The sequence below is a fragment of the Pterocles gutturalis genome, unplaced genomic scaffold (genome assembly GCF_000699245.1).
Source record: "Pterocles gutturalis isolate BGI_N339 unplaced genomic scaffold, ASM69924v1 scaffold21906, whole genome shotgun sequence".
Lineage (NCBI taxonomy): Eukaryota > Metazoa > Chordata > Aves > Pterocliformes > Pteroclidae > Pterocles > Pterocles gutturalis.
The window spans coordinates 2,802-3,050 of record NW_010100934.1 but is presented as its reverse complement, the minus strand read 5'-3'; the positions used below and the strand labels follow the sequence as shown (position 1 = coordinate 3,050).

Below are 249 nucleotides of genomic sequence, written 5' to 3'. Positions count from 1 at the left end.
GGGCGCCCGGTCCCTGGAAGGAGCTGGCCAGCTTGTCCCCCGGGCTGGCCAGGGCAGCCAGGATGGCGGTGGTGGTGGTGCCGATGTTGGAGCCCAGGGTCAGCGGGTAGGCACGCTCGATGCTGATCACCCCCAGACCTACAGGAGAGGCACCCCATCCCATCACATCACTCCTCACCAGCACCAGGCCCATGCCCTCCCAAGGAGGTATGGCTCCCCCCCCCCCCCCCCGCGCGCCCGCCCCCCACG

The 249-nt window shown here is 71.5% G+C and overlaps 1 protein-coding gene across 1 annotated transcript in view; it reads right to left on the bottom strand.

Annotated features, from left to right (window-relative positions):
- Positions 1–249, bottom strand: part of SLC34A1 (solute carrier family 34 (type II sodium/phosphate contransporter), member 1) — a gene marked incomplete at both ends in the record, with an annotated part of 3,427 nt that overhangs the window by 381 nt on the left and 2,797 nt on the right. Inside the window, 1 exon segment of the mRNA XM_010081661.1 lies at positions 5–196. Coding sequence (XP_010079963.1) covers positions 5–196 — 192 coding nt within the window.